The sequence below is a fragment of the Stegostoma tigrinum genome, chromosome 3 (genome assembly GCF_030684315.1).
Source record: "Stegostoma tigrinum isolate sSteTig4 chromosome 3, sSteTig4.hap1, whole genome shotgun sequence".
NCBI lineage: Eukaryota > Metazoa > Chordata > Chondrichthyes > Orectolobiformes > Stegostomatidae > Stegostoma > Stegostoma tigrinum.
In genome coordinates this window covers 57,561,393-57,583,392 of record NC_081356.1, presented here as the reverse complement: position 1 = coordinate 57,583,392, position 22,000 = coordinate 57,561,393, and the positions used below count along the sequence as shown (strand labels likewise).

Here is a 22,000-nt window from a genome sequence, read left to right as displayed (position 1 = left end):
CTACAGTTCTCATCTTTTCAGGATTTGAGTGAAGATGCTTTGCTGTCAGTACATGGCCTATGCATTTGACTTTGGGCATCCCTAATTACAATGTTTTCTTGTCAGTTTCAGGTTTGTTTGGCAAACTGCAGCAATGGCTTCTTCCATAAGGTCTTCCTATCCATAAATTAGCCAGTCATCCACTATTGTTTCCATTCCAGGAAAGTGAAGCTGATTATTTCAGACCACCCTCATTATATTCTTTGGAGCTCTGGAAATGCCAACAGCATGAACAGCCACCTGTGTATTGTGAACAGCATTCAAAAGGTAGTTAGAAAGCTGTTGCAAATCTCTTTTGGCATGTTGAAGTCCAAGCTTTAGACTTGCTCCAACTGAAAGGAGTAGCTTTTGTTTGCTGTCTATGGAGGTGTAACTCCAGATCTTCATTCTCATCATTGCACTGGGATTCTTGTGCTTAGGGGGCAAATTACACCAGGTATAAATCCATCATGTAGTCACAAACTTGCTTTCAAGGGATTCATTTTCAGATCACAATTTTGAGCCACTTCACACAGGTCCACGAAGGTCATGATGCACTGGTGTCTATCTGCCCCTTCTGCAGTGTCATTCTAAAAATCAAAGCTATCAACTACTAGACAGGAAAAACATGTTGTAATGTGTAGTGATTTGTTAGAATATTCACCTAACATCTACCCAGTGGCCATCTGTAATTGCTTGTCATGTTTCTTTTAAATCAAATGCTTCAGTACAAAATAATTTGGGTTCTGGCAGTGAAAACACGGTTTTCCCATTGTGTGGTGTCCTTTGTATATTTGCATTCTGCTGTTTATCCACAATCATTCTGCCTTGTCAGTTTAGAATATCTGTCAGCATAATTCAAAGCCTGGTCTGTCTGTCATATATACTCTAGCTGCTTTATAATCACAGCACTTGTCAACAAGATTAAGGAAAATCTCAAGGTTTTTTTTGAATATATAAAGAGCAAGAGGGTAGCCAGGCAGAGAGTTGGCCCACTAAAGGACAAGGAAGGGAATTTATGTGTGGCGCCAGAGGAAATGGCGAGGTATTAAATGAGTGCTTTGCATCGGTATTCACCATAGAGGACGACTTGGTGGAAGGGTGTGTTGATAGTTTGGGCCATGTTGAGATCCAAAGGGAGGAGGTATTGGGGGTCTTGAAAAACATTAAAGTAGACAAGTCCCCAGGGCCTGATAGGATATACCCCAGAATACTGAGACAGGCAAGGTAGGAAATTGCTGGGGTCTTGAGGGAAATCTTTGTATCCTCACTGGCTACAGGGGAGGTCCCAGAGGATTGGAGAATAGCCAATATTGTTCCTTTAAGAAAGTGGCAAGGATAATCCAGCTAATTACAGGACGGTGAGCCTTACATCAGTGGTAGGGAAATTATTGAGAGGATTCTTCGAGACAGGATTTACTCCCACCTGGAAATCAACTAGCATATTAACGAGAGGCAGTTGGTTTTGTGAAGGGGAGGTCATGTCTCACTAACTTGGTTGAGTTTTTTTGAGGAAGTGGCAAAGATGATCAATGAGGGTAGGGCAGTGGATGTTGTCTACATGGACTTCAGTAAGCTCTTTGACAAGGTCTCTCATAGCAGGCTGATACAAAAGCTAAAGTCACAGAGTCAGAGGTGAGCTTGCAAGATGGATAAAAAACTGGCTTGGTCATCGAAGACAGAGGGTAGCAGTGGAAGGGTGCATTTCTGAATGGAGGGCTGTGACGAGTGGTGTTTCTTAGAGATCAGTGTTGGGACCTTTGCTGTTTGTCATATCTATATATAAATGATATGGAAGAGAATGTAACCGGTCTGATTAGTAAGTTTGCCAAAAAACGCAAAGATTGGTGGAATTGCAGACAGTGATAAGGACCGACAAAGGATACAGCTAGATATAGACCGGTTAGTGACTTGGAGAGAAATGGCAAATGAAGCTTAATTTGGAAAAATGTGAGGTAATGCTTTTTGGAAGGCCTAATCCAGATGGAAAATATACAGTAAATGGCAGAACCCTTAAGAGTACTGATAGGCAGAGGATCTGGATATACAGATCACTGAAAGTGGCAACACAGGTGGAAAATGCAGTCAACAAGGCAGGTGACATGTTTGCCTTGGCAGGTAATGTTGTAGCTGTATAGAACCTTAATTAGGCCGCATTTGGAATATTGTATTCAGTTCTGGCCCCCACACTACCAGAAAGTTGTGGTGGCTTTGGAGAGGGTACAGAAAAGATTTACCAGGGTGTTGCCTGGTATGGAGGGTACTGTCTATTAGGAAAATTTGGAGAAACATGGGTTGTTCTCACTGGAACAATGGAGGCTGACGGGTGAACTGATAAAGGTCTATAAGATTATGAAGGGTATGGACAGAGTGGACAGTCAGAAGCTTTTTCCCCTCCAGAGTCGAACAGTCAGTTACCAGGGGCCATGGGTTTCAGGTGCGAGGGGAAAGGTTTAAACGCGATGTACGAGGCAAGTTTTTTTTTCACAAAGGGTGGTGGGTGCCTGGAACTCTTGCTGAGGGAGTTAGTGGAAGCAGGCACTATAGTGACTTTTAAAGTGCATCTTGACAAATTTATGAATAGGTTGGGAATAGAGGGATATGGTCCCCAGAACATTAGTTGCTTTCTTGAGAATAGGATTCTGCTTGGTAGACGTACCTTCACTTTGGCACTCAGGCTTATTCTAATCCTGTTTTCAGTTCAATTGTCTTTTAGTTGCCAACTTCACAGGATTCTAGAAGCTATTTTAAAGCAGAGACATGCTGATTATTTGATTTTTTCCCCCCATTTAATAGGGAACACATACCATTCATAGCCTATATTCACTTGGGATTTAAAGTGTGCCATCAAGGCTTCAAAAATGTTGCCTTACATTTTTTCTGATCTTGAGATTGATTTAGGATGGAATCTCCTTTGAAATTCTCTCCTCATCAATAAAAGGAGTGTGGCTATTCTTAGCTGCTCAGACTTGTTAATTGTATTTTTCTCAATTTCATAACATTGTCACTGCAACCGAAAAGCCTACAAGTTCTGCCACATATCACCTTCCATTTCAAGATAACAAAGTGTGGAGCTGGATGAACACAGCAGGCCAAGCAGCATCTCAGGAGCACAAAAGCTGACGTTTCGGGCCTAGACCCTTCAGAGCTCTGATGAAGGGTCTAGGCCCGAAACGTCAGCTTTTGTGCTCCTGAGATGCTGCTTGGCCTGCTGTGTTCATCCAGCTCCACACTTTGTTATCTTGGATTCTCCAGCATCTGCAGTTCCCATTATCACCTTCCATTTCAACCTGTGTTAGGAGAGAAATATTTGCAGATATTGAGCCTTACCCAGCACTTTCAGCTCTAATGAGTTTCTCTGTTCCTTTTCTGTGGCTTCTTGTGGTTTTAGCAGCTTCCACCAACTTTGAAAATTCCTGTGTTTCTCTTTTATTAGCTGTGTCCCCATACAGCTGAATCCTAGCTCCACTTCAACACTATGTAATAAGCTCACAGAACAACACAGCAATTTATGGTTCGTGCAGCGCTGTCAAAAGTGCTGTCTTTCAGAAAAGCTAGTTAAACTGGAGCCACTTCTGGGTGTTCTGGTGATTACAAAAGGTGCTTTGGCACTATGTCAAAGAAGTTTGGCAAGCTGCCCAGTTTCCTAGCCAATATTTATCCCTCATCCAATTAATGACTCAATAAATAGATTACCTGGTCATCATTAGGATACTGAGATAACACAGTGTGAAGCTGGATGAACACAGTGGGCCAAGCAGCATCAGAGGAGCAGGAAAGCTTGACATTTCGGGTCGGGACCCTTCTTCAGAAACAGGGAGATGGGGGAGGCAGATAGAAGACGGATAAAGGAGAAGATCATGTGAGAGGAGACAGACAGGTCAAAGAGGCGGGGTTAGAGCCAGTGAAGGTTAATGTAGGTGGGGAGTTAGGCAGGGATAGGTCAGTCCAGGGAGGACGAACAGGTTGGGGGGTTGGCGGGATGAGGTTAGAGGGTAGGGGATGGGGGTGGGGGCTTGAGGTGGGAAGAGTGGTTAGGGAGGCAGGGACTAGCTGGGCTGGTTTTGGCATGTGGTCGGGGAGGGGAGATTTCAAAACTTCCCCAACCCCGCACCGCCCGCTTCTATCTCCTTCCCAAAATCCACAAACCTGACTGCCCCGGTCAGCCCAATGTCTCCGTCTGCTCCTGCCCCACCAAACTCATCTCCACCTATCTGGATTCCATTTTCTCCCGGAACTCCCTACCTACGTCCATGACACCACCCACGCTCGCCACCTCCTCCAGAACTTCCAATTCTCTGGTCCCCAACACCTCATTTTCACTCTGGACATCCAATCCCAAGACACCTGCATTCCCCATGCCGATGGCCTAAAAGCTCTCCGCTTCTTCCTGTCCCACAAACCCAACCAGTTCCCCTCCACTCACACCCTCATCCGCTTATCCGAACCCATCCTCACCCTCAACAACTTCCCTTTTAATTCCTCCCACAAAGGGGACAAAGGGGGTGGCCATGGGTACCTGCATGGGCCCCAAGCTATGCCTGCCTCTTTTTAGGGTACGCGGAACAATCCCTCTTCCAAAGCTACACTTGCCCTATCCCCCATCTCTTCCTCCATTACATTGATGACTGTTTCGGTGCCACCTCGTGTTCCCACAAGGAGCTCGGACAGTTCATCCACTTCACTAACACCTTCCACCCCAACCTTAAGTTTACCTGGACCACCTCTGACACCTCTCTCTCCTTCCTGGACGCCTGTCTCCATCTCTGGCATCCACCTGGAAACCGATATCCATTTTAAACCTACCAACTCCCACAACTACCTGGAATATTCCTCCTTTCAACCACCTTCCTGTAAAAATGCCTTCCCCTATTCCAAATTCCTTCGCCTCTGCTGCATCTGCTCCTGGAGATGAGGCATTCCACTCCCGAACATCCCAGATGTCCCCTTTTTTTCAAAAAAAAACCACAACTTCCCCTCCACAGTGATCGAAAATGCCCTTGACCGTGTCTCCCGCATTTCCTGCAACTCATCCCTCACACCCCCTACCCACAATAATAACCAAAACAGTATCCCCCTCGTCCTCACATACCACCCCACCGACCTCCAAATCCAACACAACATCCTGACATTTCTGCCATCTGCAATCTGACTCCACCAGCAAAGACATTGCCCCCCCCACAACTTATCTGTTTTCCAGAGGGACCACTTTCTCCATGACTCCTTTGTCTGCTCCACACTCCCCTCCAGCCCCACCACACCCGGCACTTTTCCCTGCAACTGAAGCAAGTGCTACACCTCCCCCTCACCCCGATCCCAGGCCCTAAGACAACTTTTCACATCAAACAGATGTTCACCTGCACATCTGTCAATGTTATATGCTGTATCTGCTGTTCCTGTTGTGGCCTCCTGTACATTGGGGAAACCAAATGGAGGCTTGGGAACTGCTTTGCAGAACATCTATGCTCTGTTCGCAACAAACAACTGCACCTCCCAGTCAGGACCCATTCTAATTCACCACCCCACTCCTCAGACAACATGTCCATCCTGGCCTCCTGCATTGCCACAATGACACCACCCGAAAAATGCAGGAACAGCATCTCATTTTGCTTGGGAATCCTGCAGCCCAAGGGTATCAATGTGGATTTCACAAGCTTCAAAATCTCCCCTCCCCCGAACACATTCCTAAACCAGCCCAGATAGTCCCCGCTTCCCTAACCATTCCCCCCACCTCAAGCCCCACCCACATCACCTACCCACTAACCTCATCCCACCCCCCTGACCTGTCTGTCTTCCCTGGACTGACCTATCCCCCGCTAACTCCCCACCTACATTCATCTTCACTGGTTCTAACCCCGCCTCTTTGACTTGTCTGTCTCCTCTAACCCTATCTTCTCCTTTTTCTATCTTCTATCCGCCTCCACTGTCTCCCTATTTATTTCAGGATCCCCTTCCCCTTCCCCATTTCTGAAGAAGGGTCCCGACCCAAAACGTTAAGCTTTCCTACTCCTCTGATGCTGCTTGGCCCACTGTGTTCATCGAGCTTCCCACCGTGTTATCTCAGATTCGCCAGCATCGGCAGTTCCTACTTTCTCTGTGACATTGTTAGGGTACTGTTAGTGGAAGCTTGATCTGTGCAAAGTTAGTTGCTGCATTCCTTCATAAGTCTTCAAAAGCTATATCATGCTTTGGGATGTCTAATCCTTGTAAAAAAAAAGTGCTGTACAAATTAAACTTTTCTTTATTTTAGAAATCCTAATACCTACATTGGTAACCCTACGGTGAGCTCCCAGTTACAGATGGATATCTGACTAGAAGCTCATTAAAAGTAATTAAAATTAGCCTGGCCTGTTGAAATCAGAGGTTTGGAGCTCAGCAATAGTTGGACAAAAGACTTTACTGAAACTACATTGGTGCAAGACTGAAAATGAGCCCATGATCCTTGTAATGAAGTTTGACATTTAATTAATTAGAACATGGTGTCAACATGACTAGAGAATTAAAAAGATTATTAACCTCAGCAAAACAGTACAAGTTGTGCAACACTCAGACCAACACTGACTTTTAAACAGATACCAGAAGTTATGTGGCTAATAGCAAAAGTATTCTATTTAAAGAGTCATTACATTAATAGGAATTAATCTAAAGAAGTTCAAAAAGCATAAACCCAAGAAATGTTTTAAACAACCAGATCATCCCCAAGGGACTACAGTCCACATTTCAGCCTTCCCAATTTGGCCCCAACCGTGACCACCTCTACACCCAGAATATTCAGACCCTTCAGAAGCGGTTCTCCCTGCGAGTCCTGAAACAGACACTTGCAGCCATGCGCCGGCACCTCCAGGCACTGCAATCCAGCCTGCCCCAGCTCAGAGCCTCCCTCTCCCAGACCTGCAAGGGACCCCTGCTGTTTTTTATCCTCCGCAGGATCCACAGACTGAACACCCAGTTCCACTCAGCTTTACTGGACACCAAAAATCGTAAGTACAACCAACTCACTGGCCCCTGCCACCCACAAGAGGATTCCTGCGCCTCCCAAATCCCGACTCTGTCCCTGCCCCTCCCCCACCATGCACCCGCCGCCATTGACCATGAGGACACGGCCGGAGACCCCACCGATGACGTCACATCCGCCTCCGCCGGCCACAGAACTTCCGGAACCGCTGCTGCAGTCACCACCTCCACGTCCAGGTACTACAGCCCACACACCATCCTCACCTCAGCTGCTGCCGCCCACCCCGATCCTCCCACCGCCGACGGAACCCCGCCCACGGCCGACGCCGACGAAACCCCGCCCACGGCCGACGCCACCCCGCCCACGGCCGACGCCGACGGAACCCCGCCCACGGCCGACGCCGACGGAACCCCGCCCACGGCCGACGCCGACGGAACCCCGCCCACGGCCGACGCCGACGGAACCCCGCCCACGGCCGACGCCGACGGAACCCCGCCCACGGCCGACGCCGACGGAACCCCGCCCACGGCCGACGCCGACGGAACCCCGCCCACGGCCGACGCCGACGGAACCCCGCCCACGGCCGACGGAACCCCGCCCACGGCCGACGACATCATCGCTCCGCCCACAACCTCCACAGCCTGCAACCCCAGAGGAGACAGCCACCCTGAGCCCTGCCGAATCTTCACCATCCCCCCAGACCTCCCAATGACTGAGGACGAACGGTCAGTCCTGAGCAAGGGGCTCACCTTTGTCCCCCTACAACCACACATCAACGAATACCAGTCACGGTCGGACATAGAGCAGTTTTTCCGCCGTCTTCGCCTGCATGCCTACTTCTTCAACCGGGAACCCAACCCTCCTTCCACTGACCCCTTCACCCGCTTCCAACACAAGTCCTCCTCCTGGACACCACCCCCAGGCCTCCTACCCTCCCTCGACCTCTTCATCTCCAACTGCCGTCGAGACATTAACCGCCTCAACCTCTCCACCCCTCTCACCCACTCCAACCTCTCCCCCGCAGAACGGGCAGCCCTCCGCTCCCTCCGCTCCAACCCCAACCTCACCATCAAACCCGCAGACAAGGGTGGCGCAGTGGTAGTATGGCGTACTGACCTCTACATCGCCGAGGCCAGACGCCAACTCTCCGACACCACCTCCTACCGCCTCCTCGATCATGACCCCACACCCGAGCACCAAACCATCATCTCCAACACCATTCATGACCTCATCACCTCAGGGGACCTCCCACCCACAGCCTCCAACCTCATTGTTCCCCAACCCCGCACAGCCCGTTTCTATCTCCTTCCCAAAATCCACAAACCTGCCTGCCCTGGTCGACCCATCGTCTCAGCCTGCTCCTGCCCCACCGAACTCATCTCCACCTATCTGGACTCCATTTTCTCCCCTTTGGTCCAGGAACTCCCCACCTATGTCCGTGACACCACCCACGCCCTCCACCTCCTCCAGGACTTCCAATTCCCTGGCCCCCAACACCTCATATTCACCATGGACGTCCAGTCCCTGTACACCTGCATTCCGCATGGAGATGGCCTCAAGGCCCTCCGCTTCTTCCTGTCCCGCAGGCCCGACCAGGCCCCCTCCACCGACACTCTCATCCGCCTAGCGGAACTCGTCCTCACACTCAACAACTTCTCTTTTGACTCCTCCCACTTCCTACAGACTAAGGGGGTGGCCATGGGCACCCGCATGGGCCCCAGCTATGCCTGCCTCTTTGTAGGTTACGTGGAACAGTCCATCTTCCGCACCTACACAGGCCCCAAACCCCACCTCTTCCTCCGGTACATTGATGACTGTATCGGCGCCGCCTCTTGCTCCCCAGAGGAGCTCGAACAGTTCATCCACTTCACCAACACCTTCCACCCCAACCTTCAGTTCACCTGGGCCATCTCCAGCACATCCCTCACCTTCCTGGACCTCTCAGTCTCCATCTCAGGCAACCAGCTTGTAACTGATGTCCATTTCAAGCCCACCGACTCCCACAGCTACCTAGAATACACCTCCTCCCACCCACCCTCCTGCAAAAACTCCATCCCCTATTCCCAATTCCTCCGCCTCCGCCGCATCTGCTCCCACGATAAGACATTCCACTCCCGCACATCCCAGATGTCCAAGTTCTTTAAGGACCGCAACTTCCCCCCCACGGTGATTGAGAACGCCCTTGACCGCGTCTCCCGCATTTCCCGCGACACATCCCTCACACCCCGCCCCCGCCACAACCGCCCCAAGAGGATCCCCCTCGTTCTCACACACCACCCTACCAACCTCCGGATACAACGCATTATCCTCCGACACTTCCGCCATTTACAATCCGACCCCACCACCCAAGACATTTTTCCATCCCCACCCCGTCTGCTTTCCGGAGAGACCACTCTCTCCGTGACTCCCTTGTTCGCTCCACACTGCCCTCCAACCCCACCACACCCGGCACCTTCCCCTGCAACCGCAGGAAATGCTACACTTGTCCCCACACCTCCTCCCTCACCCCCATCCCAGGCCCCAAGATGACATTCCACATTAAGCAGAGGTTCACCTGCACATCTGCCAATGTGGTATACTGCATCCACTGTACCCGGTGCGGCTTTCTCTACATTGGGGAAACCAAGCGGAGGCTTGGGGACCGCTTTGCAGAACACCTCCGCTCAGTTCGCAACAAACAACTGCACCTCCCAGTCGCAAACCATTTCCACTCCCCCTCCCATTCTCTTGATGACATGTCCATCATGGGCCTCCTGCACTGCCACAATGATGCCACCCGAAGGTTGCAGGAACAGCAACTCATATTCCGCCTGGGAACCCTGCAGCCATATGGTATCAATGTGGACTTCACCAGTTTCAAAATCTCCCCTTCCCCCACTGCATCCCTAAACCAGCCCAGTTCATCCCCTCCCCCCACTGCACCACACAACCAGCCCAGCTCTTCCCCCCCACCCACTGCATCCCAAAACCAGTCCAACCTGTCTCTGCCTCCCTAACCGGTTCTTCCTCTCACCCATCCCTTCCTCCCACCCCCAGCCGCACCCCCAGCTACCTACTAACCTCATCCCACCTCCTTGACCTGTCCGTCTTCCCTGGACTGACCTATCCCCTCCCTACCTCCCCACCTACACCCTCTCCACCTATCTTCTTTGCTCTCCATCTTCGGTCCGCCTCCCCCTCTCTCCCTATTTATTCCAGTTCCCTCCCCCCATCCCCCTCTCTGATGAAGGGTCTAGGCCCGAAACGTCAGCTTTTGTGCTCCTGAGATGCTGCTTGGCCTGCTGTGTTCATCCAGCCTCACATTTTATTATCTTGGAATCTCCAGCATCTGCAGTTCCCATTATCTCAAATGTTTTAAATCTACTGCTTTTGCTGCTAGTATGACACAGTCTGTCAACTCCAATGCATTTTGCAATTAAGAAGATAATCCTGCGCATTAGCAAGGAGTTGATTTTCTGGTTCTTGCTCTGGTTTGTTCTGTATTACATCACTACCAAGAAATATGACTTTAGTTCAGGAATGCCAGTCTTTCAAAAAATTTCACAAATAAACACTCCTTTGTCATCATAATGAATTTTAAAAAGGTACCAGAAGAAAGTATTAGATCAATAAAGAACATGGCCTTTCACAGGAGACATTTCACAGCATATTCTACTGGGTATGATTTTACTTCAGAAAAAAACTTACATTTTAATATTCTTGTATTTTTTATGCACCTGTACTACATGGCCTGGTGATGTAGGAAAGGATTTGGGTGGGGGTTCATGAGGAAAGATAGGGGATAGAGAATTATTAAAATAAGCTATGTTCGGTTTCTTTATTTTGTGCTGTTCTCTGACAGTCAGGGGAATAATTCATCTTAAGAACATGAATTTCTTGCAAATATCCAAAATGGTACTGCATGCATTGCATAATTGAAATCTGGAGCAATCAATTCCTTTGTTTAAAATATTTAAACTATGTTTATTTATATCATCCAAAAGATGTAGTTTCCAGAGGAGTAATCTGTTGGGACTTTGAAACAAGCTAACAATTAATGCTGTGCAAATATTTTCTATCTTCATTGCAACAGTTTAAAACCCTTGCTGATACAGTACACAACTTTTGAGCAAGCTAAGTGAAAAGCACTCCAAGATGAAGCATGATTTCACAAAGAAAAATGTGTTGTGACTTTGTAAGTAATTAGAATGCTGCCACACCTACATACACAGTTTATGGCACAACAGCCTAAATTAAATCAACTTAAATATAATGCTTCCAAAGAAGGGCTAGCTGCAAACCAATCACAGTCAGATCTGTACTGCTGCCCTTTTGAATAAATATAGTTCAAAAGTCTACCACTAATACATGTTTTGACATTTGAAGTCAATAGATCTTAATTTGCAAAACAAAATCTGACTTCCTTTAGTGAATGATCTATTACTTTGATTAACAATGATGCAATTAACCCACCGAGCATTACCAGAAACATGACTGAATTTTACAGTATAAAGACAATTTTATTTTGAAAAATAACACTTTTTAAAGTATGAATTCCTAATCAGAGGTAAAATCAGTAGGAAATCTAATGTGTATTCTACCATTTGCACAACGATCTTCTGCTTTTATTTGACAGTTGGATAAATTATGCACAATGAGCTTCTTGAGCACTACGAACCTAGCTAAGCAAAGTTTAAAGAACTCAAAATCTACCTTATCAACCTTACTAGTGTCAAGGCAACAAGAGGAGGGTTAAACTCTCAAATTCTTGGAATAAGGAGAGACCCATCCATTTCACTCTTCACTTTTAAAGACGCTCATTATAGATGTTTGCCCTGGAATAAAAGTATAGTGATTATTGTCTGGTACATAGGCATTAAGATCACAATGGATTGCTGGGAGTCACTGAACTTATTGCAGAAAAAAAGCTTTATTTTGGTCAGGTAGGTCATGATATCATGTATAGGCCCTCAAGTCCAAAGATAGAAATTACCTTTGAAAGTTCTGCAATGCTATCTTGCACATAGTGCTGACCAGTCGGTTAGGGGTGGGGGAGGGGAAAGCCTTCATCCTTTTTAATAAACTGTTAGTTATCCATTTTGTTCATGCACAGGCAGCTAATTTCTAGATACAGCAAGTATACAGTAACTGGTAGTTTAGCTTCAGAACTCCTAGATGCAGATAGCAAAGCACTTCCAAGGCTAACATGAACCTATGTTCTGTGTGTATCTTTGGTGGTGCAGGGCAGGTGTAACTGGTCCAACTTTAGTATTTAATAACTTCGCTTATTCTCATGATTTTTGTTAAGTGTAATATGAAGTCACAGACATTCCTTAGCATGAATATTTACGGATGAAAAATGATCATCATTTTTCAGGATCTGTTCTAAAAGGGCAGGAACCTGACTAACTCTCATTCTGCCATTTGTAATGGCTAAAATGCAGCCAAAGTTACTTATACTTCACATGTAATTTGCAGTGAATTAAATTTCCAAATGAAGATTCCACACACCAAGTGTAATGAAGGATACATAGCTACCGACTAGGTCAGGAAATGTATACAAAACAAAGAAGCAGAAGGGTTCCAACTGGAAACGTCAGCTTTCCTGCTCCTCTGCTGCTGCCTGGCTTGCTGTGTTCCTCCAGCTTCGCACTGTTATCCATCATAACCTTCCTGCTCTTTCATTCAATGTCTTGACTAATAAAGGCAACCAGAGTCAACAAGATTTTTTTTCTGGATAGAATCAAAAAAGTGTTTCGATAAAACTTGAAATTCAGCAGGTCTGGAGGCATCTGTGGGCAGATAGCAGAGTTAATGTTTTGAGTCCAGTGACTCTTCATCAGAATTGATTTTAAGTGGTATTTATGCATAGAATAGGGAGGGAGGGAGTTGGGTTTGGAGAAATGAGTGGACAGGTGGAGACGGAGCCCAGAGAAAGAGCTACATGAAAGGATTATTGATAGTAAGCAAGGACAGAAAAGAAACTGAAAAGGTGACAATAGGACTATGAGCGGGTGAGGATGGGTAGGCTGTGCTGAAAGCAACCGATGTCAAGACAGAACCAGGGTGTGGGTGTGCAAAAAAAAAGGATTTAAATCAGACTTTAACGTAAATGAACTCAACATTGAGTCCTAAAGGGTTGAAGGCTACCCAAATGAAAGAAGAGGAGCTGTTCTTTGAGCTTGGACTGAGGCTCGTTGGAGCACTGCAATATGTCTGTGACAGAAATGTTAGCATGGGAAACGGTGATGTGTTGAAATGGCAAAGGAGGGGAGGAGAACATGTGGATGGTCATGGCATCCACTTGGACAGAAATGGCAGCTTACAAGGGATGATAAGTAGGACTGAGGGAAAAAAAGACAAGGGATGAGGGCAGAAGTGCAGGTAAGAACCTGTCAGTCACAATGACGGGGAATACTCAGCTGGGGAAAAAGATGGACATTTGAGGTCCTCTGCAAAAGATGGCATCATCAGAACAGATGCAATGGAGATGGAGAAACTGGGATGGATGTCAGGAGCCAACTCATCCCCAGAAATGGGAACAGATTTTTGAGGAAAGTAACAGGGGAATTAGAGATAGATCAGGTGAGGGTGAGAGCCAGAAGCAAAATTGGTAAATTTTTCCTACTCCAAATGAGAGAAGCAAAATCAGTGGTGTGCTGAAGACAGAGTTGTTGCCAGGAGCCCGAGTAGAATTGGAATAAGGAATGTTCGACATACCACACAAAGCCAACAGGTATAATTGAAGCCTATGTGATTAGCCATGGCCACATCATTGATCTGAAGAAAGAGAGAGGAGTTAAAGGAAAAGTTGTTCAAAATGAAGACAAGCTCAGCCAGGTGGAGGGTGGTGATGGATAGCTCAGGTCTTTATTCCAGAAAGAAGTGGAGAGTCCTAGGACATCCTGATGGCGGATGGATGTGTAAAGGGATTGCATGTCCATGGTGAAACTGGAAATTTTGTAGCTGATGCAAGACACAAGAATCACAAATGTAAGTGGGGAGGAACTGCCCAAGGACAGAAAAAAAAAGTCTTGAGGTGGGAAGAAATAAGTATTGTGGGGCAGGAGCAGGCAGAAACAATGTATCCACCTGTCTGGGGATTTTGGAGACAAAGTAGAAGCGGCAAACTTGGTGTTCACCATCAAAAAAACTTGATAAGGTCATATTAAAAAGAAGCGCACTTTTCTTAATCGATGGTGGAAATTCAATATCAAATGCACGATAGGACCAAGATTGGCACAGGAAATGTAATTTCAGAAAGGGAGGTCTGTTGTATACAGTAACCGGATCACTTGCCAGATTTGAAATCGCAACATCTTTAAACTAATGAGGGGGTGATATCGAACAGAGAGCGACGAAGTATCGTTTGGAATGAATTAACAGGAACACAATATTCAGTATAACACTGCTGTGTGAGCATGAGGCAGCACTTCCTGCTGTACAAAGCAGCACCCTCCTATTGGGAGATTGGCGGTACACACCTCCTAACTTTTAGAAACACAAAAAGGACTAAATGTAACGCCGAAACAAATTGTTTTTCCTCCTTTCTTTGCATGTATCAATCAAAATAATTAAGAGGTGCATGAAAATGTTTCCACCGGGCACAACAAAACTATGACAATACTGAGATTTAATCACGCACAGTATCTAACAGTGGTTTGAAAGAGCTGTGGTGCGTGTTTAGTTTAGTTTACGTTTTGCGAAATTCTTTAAACATTGTATGGCAGATTTATTTCCTCCAAACAGCAGCTACTACAAATCTATTCCAAAATCAGACTGCAACTGATCAGAAACCGGAGGAACTTGTTTAATTTGTGAGTGAGTGACGTCCCTAACAACGTGAAAATACTAAGCTTTCTAAAAACTACAATACTGGTCCGGCAAGATAGCAACTTGAACCGACATGTTTCATAAGGCACCCTTGGGGTTAAGGTCTGCAGTTTGGGATTCCAGAGAGGGGATACGTACAGATTGGCGATACCAGCTTTCCTGACGGCCGAGGAGATGGCTTTGATAGCAGTGTAAAGGGCGCTGAGAAGCTGATTCAGTTCGCCGGTGCCTTTCGCCTTTCTGCCCTCTTCAAGCATGAAACGAGTAACCGTGACAAGGTTGGTATCGAAAGCAGAGCGGTCTGACATGCTGCTTCCCGGCTGCTCGCTTAAACCCTCCAAGGAAGAATGTGCAGTCAGGGTTACACTGAGCTGCTGAATGAAGCAACTTAAAAAACCACACCACAAACGTCAAGAGGGAGGCACTTTCCAGGTCAACAATTTGAACCAATCTAAGATCCAGCCCAGGAAAGAGGAGGGTCTCCTTCAGAGAGCAATCAAGTCAAAGCTGAATGGTTAACCTTTCACTGAATCTGGGTAAAGTTCATGTAGAAATGGGAATAAACAAGTGGGAGGGCATCTAATTCATTTACGATGCTTTTAGAAGCACATTTCTGTCGGTGTGCTCAGTTGTATTTTTAAAACACGTCTACCCCAATGATGTATAATGATGACATAAAGTTCTTGTTATAAAGTCTGATATAGTGATAAACACGGAATATATCTGAGATTATATTTAAATTATAAAGTTATCACAGTGATTTTACCGAACGTGAAATAATGTGGAACTGCTGTCAGTTTATTTTAAAGTTCGGCGATCGCTCACAGGACGCGTGCCCGCATCCCCCGCCCCCACAAACCTAGTGAGGTGATCAGATCAGATCAGATAGTGAGATTTTACTGCTCATGAATCTCCTTTATCAAAAATTAACAGGCACTTCCACTCTTTTGTTCCCTCCTTCCAAGGACAAAAGTAAATTTCTTGAAATGAAATTTGAATGTGTTCATGTGATGTGAGAAGCGTTGAACTGTAACTTTGACAGTTATAATTTATTGAAATTGTCTCTGAAACATAGAAGGAACTTCAACCCTCCATACTCTCTCAATCCCAGTTGATATTGTACAACTTTTGCAGAGTTTTGAAAGCAGTTGTTGGAACTTGAACCTGCTTTCTTGTGCAGGAGTCAAACAGCAGAAAAAAAGGTGAACCAGTACGTTGGGGACACACTGACGTCCATATTTAACACAAGTGTATTTGCTGCTGTGAGAAACTCCTGCAGACCTGATATCTGAATATGTTAAAGGCAATGACATGGTGTTTTAACCCTCCATTCTGTCTTTTACACTCAGTGCTTGGGGTTTTTGGAACTGGTCAAGTAAATGAAGGTGAGAGGAGTGTAGGATTGACTGCCTAGAAGACACCAAGACCTTGCAGTTGCTTCCCTGCCTGGGGGAAAGGCTTTTGCTCCAAGATAGGGAGTGTGCTTTCTAAGACTTTAGAGGGTTATTTCTGCAACCATGAAATTGTATGCCTTTGATCTGAAATTCCCAGCTCTCAATCAACAGCTTTGGGGAAGCTCACAGAGCTCTAATTTGAACCTCTGATGAGGGACAAGAGGAACAAAAATTGAAGTAACTGCAACTGCCTTATCCGAAACCTAATTTCACAGGGGTCTTGTCTGCTAGATACAGACTAGTTAGGCTGTACAGACAGAAGATAAAGTTTCTGGTCATGACTGAGCATCTGTGGTTAAGAAGGCTCAGACTTGCCATCAGATGAATGTTAGAAATGAATTTCTCCTGAAAGAAGACAACCTGCCAAGTTGACTGGGTTGGCAAACATTGTCAGTGGCATACAAGCTCACAACAGCCTCGGGCCCGATTTCTTCAAGGATCTGCTAGTGGAATCAATGGAATCTCACGATCTGCTGTGTAGGTCAGTGAGGTGATTTTTAAAAGTTATTGTTCATTCAGAAGATGTGGGCTTCACCGGCAGCATCAGCATTTAGTTCTCATTCCTAATTTCTCTTGAGAAAGTGCTGATGAAGTGTCTCCTTGAATCACCACAGTCCATTTGTATAGGTAGACCTAGATTAGACTAGTTTTCCCACTGTGTGGAAACAGGCCCTTTGGCCCAACAAGTTCACACTGCCCTTTGAAGCTTCCCACCCAGACCCATTCCCCTACAACCCACACACCCCTGAACACTATGGGCAATTTAGCATGGCCAGTCCACCTGGCCTGCACGTCTTTGGACTGTGGGAGGAGACCGGAGCACCCGGAGGAAACCCGCGCAGACATGGGCAGAATGTGCAAACACCACACAGACAGTCACCTGAGGCTGGAATTGAACCCAGATCCCTGGTGCTGTGAGGCTGCAGTGCTAACCACTGAGCCACCGTGCCGCCCTCAATGCTGTTAGGAAGGTAGTTCCTGACCCAGACACAATCATGCCACATTTTTTAGAGCTGCCACTTATGTCCAGCAAGGATTAACTGCAGTCAATGACAGGGCCTTCAGATTTGCTGCACTCACTGGATTCCCACATGTCGAGCAAACCATCAACTGAATACTTAGCAAACAAGGTGCTTAAGACCACTCAGGAGAATTTTAAAAAAACTAAAAGGTACACTGCTCCATTCATGGGTCATGGCTTGGGATTCTACTTAATCCTGTTTGCCACTGAAGAAAAATCAGAATTAACATTTCAGATCTGGTGGCAACCAGACCTGATATGTTAACTCTGACTTTTCTTCACAAATACTGCTAGACTTTCTGAACTTTTCCAGCAACTTCTGTTTTTGGTCCTGATTTACCACATCTGCAGTTCTTTCAGTTTTTACCATTCCATTAATGTTCAACTGACATATGGTCACTGAAAAATCATCATATAGATCTATGCAAGATGCCCAGTAAGCTGTCATGATTTCTTCATCCTGCACCACTCATGTCTCCCACAGACCTTCATGCCTTCAAATATAATCAGTTGATCACTGTGAGGAGTCCTAACACTCATGCGCATACAATCAAAGAGAAGTTTAGTCATTAGACAAACCATTGGAATGCAGAAGCGGTCAAATGTGGGAGCACTCTTCAGTATGCAATAGCAAGGATATGCAAAAGTTTGGTTATCTGCTCACAGTGCAGCAGACAGGACTGGAACTGCAAGAAAAGAAAGATGATAATCATTCTTCATCTTCAGAGGAGGTTTATGGGCAGGGAGAGGAGGAAGAGACTTGTGGCAAGGGTACATATAGTCACTCAATTGCCTAGGATAGACTCATTTAGGTACAGTTCAACTGATTTGAGGCAGTGCAGTCAATTGGCAGACTAACTCTGAAGTTGTAAAGTGCTACATCCTCGATGATATGTTCACTTAAAAATAAGTCATTATAGACATGGAACCAAAATTATTATCAAAGGCTGCATATATTTGAGAAGTACTTTAGACCCTATCTAAAGCGATATGGGGATAAGAATTGGCTGGCAAAAAATCAAGGGAATGCATAACTATTGTGGAAGTATGAAATAGAGTCTGGGAAAAGTTTAAATGTAGTATCAACATGGTTAAGGCAAGCGTGGAAGTCTGGGGTATGATACCTGTTCCTCTAGTGTGGGTGTTCTGCAGTGTGCAGCAATTTCACCTCCTTCAAACCAAAGGAAGTTACTTCCTCATAACAGCAGTGATGTATAAAATGGCTCAGTGATAATGGGAACTGCAGATGCTGGAGAATCCAAGATAACAAAATGTGAAGCTGGATGAACACAGCAGGCCAGGCAGCATCTTAGGAGCACAAAAGCTGACATTTCGGGCCTAGACCCTTCATCAGAGAGGGGGATGGGGAGAGGGTTCTGGAATAAATAGGGAGAGAGGGGGAGGCGGGCCGAAAATGGAGAGAAAAGAAGATAGGTGGAGAGGAGAGTATAGGTGGGGAGGTAGGGAGGGGATAGGGCAGCCCAGGCAAGACGGACAGGTCAAGGAGGCGGGATGAGGTAGTAGGTAGGATATGGAGGTGTGGCTTGAGGTGGGAGGAAGGGATGGGTGAGAGGAAGAACAGGTTAAGGAGGCGGAGACAGGCTGGGCTGGTTTTGGGATGCCGCACTTCAAGTCGCACCTCCATTTCCTACCTACTACGTCATCCCACCTCCTTGACCTGCCCGTCTTCCCTGGACTGACCTATCCCTTCCCTACCTCCCACCTATACTCTCCTCTCCACCTATCTTCTTTTCTCTCCATTTTCGGTCCACCTCCCCCTCTCTCCCTATTTATTCCAGAACCCTCTCCCCATCCCCCTCTCTGATGAAAGGTCTAGGCCCGAAATGTCAGCTTTTGTGCTCCTGAGATGCTGCTTGGCCTGCTGTGTTCATCCAGCTTCACACTTTGTTATATAAAATGGCTCTGCTCTGCTTAATAAATAGATAACTCTCTAACTTAAAACAGAGAGCTTTGACTACCTTCCAGAAGCTCCTACTGCTCCTGGCAACAACAAGGCCTGTCATCCTAAATGATGGATCTGACAGGGCCAATAGCAAACTAGCATCATGTTCAAACTCCTAATAGGAATTGGAATTGAATTAGCTCTATTGTCACATGCAGAATACAGAACAATAAAGCACAGGAACAGGCCTTTCAGCCTATCAAGTCTGTACCAACACATTTTGCCTCTCCATATCAAAACTGGCTTCACTTACAGGATCTGTATCTCTCTATTCCATTCCTATTCATGTATTTGTCCAGGCGCTTCTTGAATGCTGTTACTGTGTCTGCTTCCACCACCTCCTCTGGCAGTGTGTTCCAGGCACTGACCACCCTTTGGTGAAGAACTTGCCTCGCACATCTCTCCTAAACTTCCCTCCTGCACCCTACACCCCCACACATTAAACATGTGCCCTCCCTATTAATTGGTCCCTGCATCCTGTCCGTGCGGTCCGTGTCATCCACAATCTTACAAACTTCTATCGGGTTACCGCTCAACCTTCTGCATTCCAGTGAAAACAAGCCCAATCTATCCAATTGTTCTTCACAGCGAAAATCCCCCACACCAGGCAACAATCTAATAACCCATTTCTTTCGCCTTTCCAAAGCATCCACATCTTTCTGGTAGTGTGGTGAACAGAATTGTATGCAATATTCTAAGTGTGGTTTAACTAAAGTTTTACAAAGCTGTAGCATAACTTGCCTATCCTTATTCTCAATGCCCATTCCAAAGAAGGCAAGCATGCCATCAGCCTTTCTTTACTACCTTATCTATCTGTGCTGCCACCTTCAGTGATCTGTGGACCTGCACACCCAGATCTCTCTGCATATCAATATTCCTACTGGTTCTGCCATTCACTGTATAATTTTCAACTGTACCTGACCTTCCAAAAATGTATCACCTCATATTGTCCAGATTAAACTCCATCTGCCATTTTTCTTCCCATGTCTCCAACTGATCTATATCCAGCTGTATCCTCTAACAATTCTCCTCATTATCTGCAACTCAACCAATCTTTGTATCATCTGCAAACTTACTAATTAGACCAGTTATATTTTCCTCCAAATCATTTATGTTGACTATGAACAGCAGAGATCCCAGCAGTGATCGCTGTGGAGTACCACTGGTCACATCCCTCCATTCTAAAAAGCATACTTCCACGCTACCATCTGTCTCCTATGATTAAGCCAGGTTTTTTTCCATCTTGCCAGCTCATCCCAATATCATGTGACTTTACCTTGTGCGCCAGCCTGCCATGAGGGACCTTGTCAAAAGCTTTACTGAAGTCCATGTAGACCACATTAACTGCTTTCCCCTCATCAATCATCTTTGTCACCTGCTCAAAAAACTCAACCAAGTTAGTGAGGCATGACTTCCCCTACACAAAACCATTCTGTCTATTTCTAAAAAGCCCATTTGCTTCTAAATGTGTATAGATATTGTCCCTGAGAATCTTTTCCAATAATTTCCCTATACTGACATGAAGCGTACAGGCCTTTAATTTCCTGGATTATCCCTGCTACCCCTCTTAAACAAAGAGACAACATTGGCTACTCTTGAGTCCTCTGGGGCCTCACCTGTGGCCAAAGAGGATACAAAGATATCTGTCACTGCCCCATCAATTTATTCTCTTGTTTCCCAATACTTTGTGATAGATCCCATCAGGACTTGGGGACTTACCTACTTCAATACTTTTAAAGACATACAACACCTCTTCTTTGTAAATAGCAACGTGGCTTAGAAATTCAATACTCCCTTCTCTGAGATCATCTTCCACCAGTTCCTTCTCTTTGCTGAATACCAGCACAAAGTATTCCTTTAGGACCTCACATACCTCTTCTGGTTCCACATGTAGATTCCCTCCTTTGTCCTTGAGTGAGCCAACCCTTTCACTGGTTACCCTTTTGCTTTTTATATATGAATGAAAAGGCTTGGGATTCTACTTAATCCTGTTTGCCAAAGACTTTTCATGATCCCTTTCAATCCTTCTAATTCTTTTTAAGTTGTTTCCTAGTCTGCTGATATACTTCAAGGTCTTCGTTATTTCCCATCCTTCTAGATCTTAAGTATGTACAAAGAGTGCAGTGAAAAGTTTATAAGTCACCACGTACAACATCTTCTTAAGTAGAAAGGAGCCTACGTACAGCTTCTTCAGTTACAAGATTAGCTATGGCGTAACAATGTCAGCCACACACAGTGCCATCTTAGGTATGGAGTACGTAGATACAACCTTTAGTTACAAAATAGAGAAATGAAGAAAATAAATTACATTACAGCTATACACAGGATAACCACAGGTCTGAAAAACAATAAGCAATATCAAAAAGACAAACATCACAGTCTTTCTCCAAGGGCTCTACACAGAAGACTAGCACAGCAGGCCAGCATGGGGCCTCCATGTGATCTGACTTCTGGTTGTCCTCCCGCTCCGCACTGGGCTGCTGCCCTCCCACTCTGCACTGGGCCACTGCTATCACGCTCTGCACTGGGCTGTTGCCCCCCACCCCACACTGACTGCTGCCCCCCACTCTACACTGGGCTGCTGGCCCCTGCTCCACACTGGGCTGCAGTTATCACCCACTCTGCACGGGGCCGCAGCCATCATGCTCTGCACTGGGCTCCTCCTATCACCCACTCCACACTGGGCCACTGCCTCCCACTCCATACTGGGCCACTGCTATCACGCTCTGCACTGGGTCGTTGCCCCCACTCCGCACTGGGCTGCTGCCGCCCACTGC

General features: G+C 46.2%; 1 protein-coding gene across 1 annotated transcript in view; it reads right to left on the bottom strand.

Annotated features, from left to right (window-relative positions):
• LOC125451157 (fructose-1,6-bisphosphatase 1-like) overlaps positions 1-15,207 on the bottom strand; it is a 34,565-nt gene extending 19,358 nt beyond the window's left edge. Inside the window, exon 1 of the mRNA XM_048527948.2 lies at positions 14,924-15,207. Within this exon, the coding sequence (XP_048383905.1) occupies positions 14,924-15,093 (170 nt within the window). The 5' untranslated portion in view covers positions 15,094-15,207. The remainder of the gene's footprint in view (positions 1-14,923) is intronic.
• Positions 15,208-22,000: the final 6,793 nt, after the last annotated feature.